This window comes from Tupaia chinensis, unplaced genomic scaffold (genome assembly GCF_000334495.1).
Source record: "Tupaia chinensis unplaced genomic scaffold, TupChi_1.0 Scaffold138390_1, whole genome shotgun sequence".
Lineage (NCBI taxonomy): Eukaryota > Metazoa > Chordata > Mammalia > Scandentia > Tupaiidae > Tupaia > Tupaia belangeri.
The window spans coordinates 64,018-70,017 of record NW_006198287.1 but is presented as its reverse complement, the minus strand read 5'-3'; the positions used below and the strand labels follow the sequence as shown (position 1 = coordinate 70,017).

At 44.5% G+C, this 6,000-nt stretch overlaps 1 protein-coding gene across 1 annotated transcript in view; it reads left to right on the top strand.

Annotated features, from left to right (window-relative positions):
* The window catches only part of KIF13B (kinesin family member 13B), a 194,240-nt gene that overhangs the window by 136,103 nt on the left and 52,137 nt on the right, over positions 1 to 6,000 (top strand). Inside the window, exons 33-34 of the mRNA XM_014592710.2 lie at positions 663 to 839; positions 4,161 to 4,253. Of these exons, the coding sequence (XP_014448196.1) occupies positions 663 to 839; positions 4,161 to 4,253 (270 nt within the window). The remainder of the gene's footprint in view (positions 1 to 662; positions 840 to 4,160; positions 4,254 to 6,000) is intronic.

The following is a 6,000-nucleotide window of genomic DNA, read 5'->3' as shown; positions in this document are numbered from 1 at the left end:
GCAGATGTAACAGTAAGGTGTGCAGATGGGTTGTGAGAGGGAAAGCAAGAAGCAAAAATGGCCAAATGTTAATGGATGATCAGTCTTGATGGAAGGTACGCAGGAGGGGTAAATTTTTGCAACTTTTCTTGATGTCTGAGCCTTTTTTTTTTTTTTTTAAGTTTTTTTTTTGCCATAGGATGCATGTACTCACTGGAGAGACAGAGAGAGGGAAAGTGAGTAATCATCCCCCACTCCAGTGGGGATGGGCATACTGTAATCCCATCCTTAGTCTTGTCTCAGGATTTTGGGGGAAAGTGAGTACACATTCCCAGTGTGATTTTCAAGCCATTGGGTCCAGGGCTCAAACTGTGATGAGCCATGTGGGAGTCCAGCGCCTTAACCACCATGCCACCTGATGGCTCTGTCTGAGCCTTTTTTAAAAAAAAAATGTTCAGAAGCCAGCCAACCAGCCAGCCAGGGACATCCTGCTCTGTACCTTCCAGACTAAGGTGATGCAGGCCACATCCTCGCCTCCCATTGTCTTGTCAGGGCACTTTTCCTAGCAGAACTTCACACAGCACTGGCCTATATCTGTTCAGCCCAAGCCAAGATGGTTTCCTTGAGAGAGGACTCGTTTCTGTGGAGAGAGAGGAAACATCTTCTCTCTGACTTCTCTGTAGGCAAAAGCAGAAGCATCCTGGGACTCTGCAGTCCACAGCTGCCCTCAGCTCAGTAAAGGCACCCCCACAGACGAGCGTGTGTTTCTGATTGTGCGTGTGACGGTCCAGCTCAGCCACCCTGCCGACATGCAGTTGGTATTACGCAAGAGAATTTGTGTCAATGTTCATGGCCGGCAGGTGAGTCTTTGATCCTAATTGAAGAAATTACTTTTGCCACAATATGAGAGCAAGGCCTTGGGGTGGTTACTCTGACTGTCTATCCAAACGTGGTCTGTGGAGCACTGAGCACTTCTTTTCCAGGTGACTTATTGTCCTATAACCATTCTTGCTTCAGTCCACAACGTCATGTCGTCATCTCTCTTATGTCATATTCACAAGTTACGGTCATTCTTTCAGGTGTCATGGAGCCCTGCTCAGAGGACTCTCAGTGGTTCTTGGCTACCTCTCCTCTGGGCCCTGCAGATATGGAGATGCCTTGGCAGATCAGGGGTAGTTCATTAACCCAGGGCTGCTCACCCTTTTCTTCCTCCACCTTGTATTCCTTGCAGTCTTTGATTCCTGTATTTGGCTTTGGGATGACAGCAAACAATAGTCTGTTTTCCTTAAGAGCCTGAGTCTATCCTTGCCTATAGATGCATGAGCAGGCATCCACTCTGTTGGGATGCATGCCGCTGTGCAGGTGTTGACCACGTGTGTTAAGATGGCAGGTGAGAGTGAAGAATGCAGCTTCAGGAAGTCAGGGGAGGCTTCAGAGAGGAGGTAGCGCCTGAGGGGCTCTGTATAAATGAGGGCCATTGAGGCAGAGGAGAAGTGACTATACAGAGATAGGGAGAGCGGGAGGGCAGGGCTGACTTGGAGAACCCCAGCAGCACAGTGGGACAGGGTGTGCTGCATGTGACGAGGTACACTGCGTACGCCAAGGAATGTACTGTGGCCACACTATGAAGGACCTTGTGCCAGTTTGCAGGGCTTTAGCAGAAAACTTCCAGGTAAGTTTTCTGTTTGTTTTTTGGATTTGCAAATAAACAGAACTGGGCGGTTGATTCTGGAATCCTTTCTGTCGTACCTTCTTTTTTTGAGGCCTTCTCAATATACTAACTAAAACCAGTGCAGAGGAAAATAAATCTTTTCATTTAAAAGAGCACAGTCATGGTTGACAGACTCCTAGATGTAATCTCCACCCCTAAAAATTAATCTTTAGTTCTAAATGTCACACCGATATCAATCTTTGAAATGAAGACTGGCGGTAATGCTGTTAAAATTGCAGCTCTTTAGCTTGGCAATCCAACATCAATAAAATCCAGGTCACAGGGTCAGCTATAGATGTATATGGTGTGTCTCCCGTTCACTCTGTCTGTCTCCCTTTCCTCATAAGTCTGTAAGGGATTGAAAAAGACACACTGTTCTCTGGGAGCAATTTGAAGAGTGATTTTCCATTTCAGAATTTAACATCCTGGTTGCCAGGCCCTGAGACTTACCTGGCACAAGTACCAGCCCTACAGAGTCCTCACCAGAAAGGGTACACTGCGTAATCACCAAGTTTCTTTTGCTTGCTTTTTAAAGAGTTATTCACTTTTACATTTAATTTGTTATTATTTATTTCTTTAATTTGACCAGAGGGAGACAGAGACAGAAAGAGAAGGTGAGAAAGCAAACTGCCAGGCTCAGGACTTGAACCACAGTTGACCATGTGGGAATCGAGCACCTCAACCACCAGACCATCTGCCAGCTCCTGTTTGTTGTTTTTACTTTTCATTTAGGGGTAATGAGTTGCCGCATAGTCTCCCTGGCTGAACTGACTGAAGTTGTTTCGTTTTGTTGTTTTTGCTTTTTAGGTGTGTGCCATGGAGCGCTTGTGCTTGCTAGAGTGAGACAGTGAGAGGGCAAGTGAGAAATTTTTCCCCAGGATGCATGGCCATGCCACAGACCTTTCTCCTTCTCCATTCTCCATCTGGGATTCTGGGCATACGCAATACTGTGGTGTGATTTTCAAGCCGCTGGGTCCAGGACTTGAACTGCAGTCAGCCATGTGGGAGTCCAGCACCTTAACCACCACACCACCTGCTGGCTCCATTTGGAAGTATTTTAAGGCATTTCCTTTTCCCTCTCAATATTGGATATTTTATTTCTAAAAATTGTGTCTTTCTATTAAGAACAAGGGCTTCCATGTGACCCTATGACATTTAAGTCAGCTTCATTAATTCCATACAAATAGAAAATAAGAAAATTTCTTATTTTCATTACTAGCTAGTAATGATATCCACACCTCCTTCCATCACTTGTTAAAAAACAGCTCTCGCTGGAGGCCCAGACATGGTGGTACAGAGATAGCACCGTTGTTTGGGAGGCCGGAAACTGCATGGGAGGCTGGGTCAGTTCCCTGGCTAATCTGAGCATGCCAGGCACAGCAATGTACCTGTGATCCTGGCTATTAAGGCAGCTGGGGCAGGATCACCACACAGAGAAACCCTGTCAGAAATCCCTGTCTCTCTGTCTCTCTCACTCTGTCTCCCCTCTCTTACTTCCCTCTCATAGAAAAGCAGTCATAGCCGTACTTCTACCTGTGTAAGCTCAGCACTGCAAGGCTGCAAGCTCCAGTTGTGGGAGTGAAGGGATAAAATAATGGTCACTTTGCATTCTGAGAAGCTGAAGTCTTTTTAAAAAATTAAAGCTGACAGAATGTGAAATAAATTAGTGTTAGGTTTGTGAAATTATGTGTTTCTAGGACTACATTGCTTGTTTTTTTTGTTGTTGTTTGTTTGTTTGTTTTTAATTACCTTTGGGAGTTTTCACATTTCTGCTTCCACTTTCACATGGGGAGCTGGCTCGGTGCTCGTTTCATGCCGTCTCTCCCTCCCTCTGTTCACCAATTGTATTCTAGCCTCATCACTGCTCTCTTCAACCTCTACAGGGTGTTCAGTCTTAGCAGCATCCTCAAATGAGTCATCTCTGCATTAATTCAACAGCTCAGTTCTTAACTGCGCAAAGAGCGCAGTCAGCATAAACAATGACCATGCAGTCTTAAATCATCCTTCATAACGATCCTGCTTCGGTCAAGAATTTAATGCCCGAACTTGTCAATATTCATGGTACAAGATGTCCATCGTGCTGGGGCGGGGTGGGGGAGCGGACGCGTCAGCCGTGCTCACACTTGAGTGAGAAGGTCATTTTGCTGCGTGGAAGTCGACAGTCCCCTTTCAGGAGTACATAAGCAGAGTTGATCCCCATGGCTAGTGTCGGTTCCCGGACTCTGGGCTGTACGTTTCATAGATTGCTTATGGCACTTGTCACATCTCTCAAACATCTAAGAACTTGGTTTTGGTGCATTAGGACAAAGTTGTGGAGACTATTTGGTGATTTGGAATTTACCTGCTTATGCTGGAAACACGCTGTCTTCTTTTGGTTAGAATGAGCACAATATCCTTTATGCTGTCTCTTTGTTAATGCAAACTCGGTTTTCAAGTGCAAGACCTTGTCTTCTATTTTGTTTTTCTCTAGGGTTTTGCTCAGAGTCTCCTAAAAAAGATGTCGCATCGAAGTTCTATTCCTGGCTGTGGAGTGACTTTTGAAATTGTCTCCAATATTCCAGAGGTGAAGTATCATATGCAATTTGAATTTACTAAAAATAAACACTTAAAAAGGGCAAACTCCCTAAAAATTCATCTACCCAGGATACAGGTATTAAATGAAAATGTAGTGAAATGCTATAGGTTTTAGAGGAATTTCTTAAACTTAATTCATAGTAAAATGTACTTGTGCTTTAAAAGTTCTGGTATTAGTATTTATTGGAGGAACTTTCTTTTGAGAAGCAAATGAACACTGGGCCAGACAGCAGTGTGGTGATTAAGGTGACTGGGACCCACGTGGCCAACTGCACGGTTTCAGTCTCGGACCCAGCGCCTTGAAAAATATGCCTGGTGCATGTGCATATATACTCCAAATCCTAAGAAGAGAATGGAGTTGAGGAGGGATTGCAGCGTGACCATCCAACCTGGATGGTGTTTTCTCACTTTCTGTGTGTGTGTGTGCATGTTTGTCTCCAGGGAGTACATGTACCCTGTGGCAAAAACAAAAATAAACAAACAAAAGCAAATGAGCACCTTTTTACCTACAAAACATAGCATAAAGGTTCATGTTTAACTTTGGAGTCAAACAGAAATCTTGTTTCTGAAATTTATTAGCAACGTGAACTTAAGCAAATTACTCTGAGCCTTAACGTTCTTCATTTGTCACAGGGGGGTTAGTAATATTCTGCACAGGGCTGCTTTTAAGGATTAAATGAGACAGTGCATAAATGATTGTGCACATACTTAACAATAAATTGTAATTGCTATTTTTATTTGTGTTACTGCACTTATCATTTTATTACTGCTCTTGCTTCTCTTTCTGAACTATTAGGTATTGGGAAAGTCACAACATATTTTACTGTGCAAAAATGCATCATGACTTTCCTGAAGACCCAATAATTAAGACAGAGGATTCAGACAAGTAGAGCTTAAAATCTGCCTAGAGGGACCAACAGTTGGCGTAATGGCTATGTCACTGGACTCCCATTTAGTCAGCTGTGATTCGAGTCCCAGTCCTGGTGCCTTAAACTCACGCCGGGTGTGTGTGCATGCATGCATGCCCAAGATCCCGAGAGGAGAATGGAGGAGAAGGGATTGCGGTGTGGCCATTCCTCCTGGGGAGTGATTTCTCCTTTTTTTTTTGTCTCTCTGTCTCAGTCTTTCTAGTGAGCACAGATACCCTATAGCAAAAACCTCTCAAAAAAACAAAACAAAACAAAACAATCTGCCTGATAGAAGCATGATGAGGAGGTGGCTTATACACACTTTCTGATACTTAACCCCTGAATTGGATTAGTTCACCCAGGCGCTGGCACAGCAGGACAGTAGTGTGTTCCTTGCAGGGGTAGAAGGTTAGGTCCCAAGAACAGGACTGTGGAGGTGGAGACTGTAGTTTCCTCCAGTGGGAAAAATTCAGTGTGAGACGTGGAGCAGCACCACTCCCTACCATGCCATCAGCACAGTGCTCCTCCTTTCACCTCAGGGTTTAAGATTTGCTCATTTGTTCTGTTGAGTGTTTGGCAGGTGGGTGGACAATGTGCATTTACCTTTTTTGTTTGTTTTTTAGTTTACCAGAGGGTGCATGTACTCTCTGGAGAGAAAGGGAGAGAGAAAGTGAGAAAGTACCCTCCAGGGGAGAGGAACACACTACAGCCCCTCTCCTCCATTCTCTCAGGGCTTGGGGCATGCACACACACATGCCAGGTGTGTTTTTAAGCCACAGGGTCCAGGACTTGAACTGTATACTCATTTATGTGGGATCCAGCCACCTT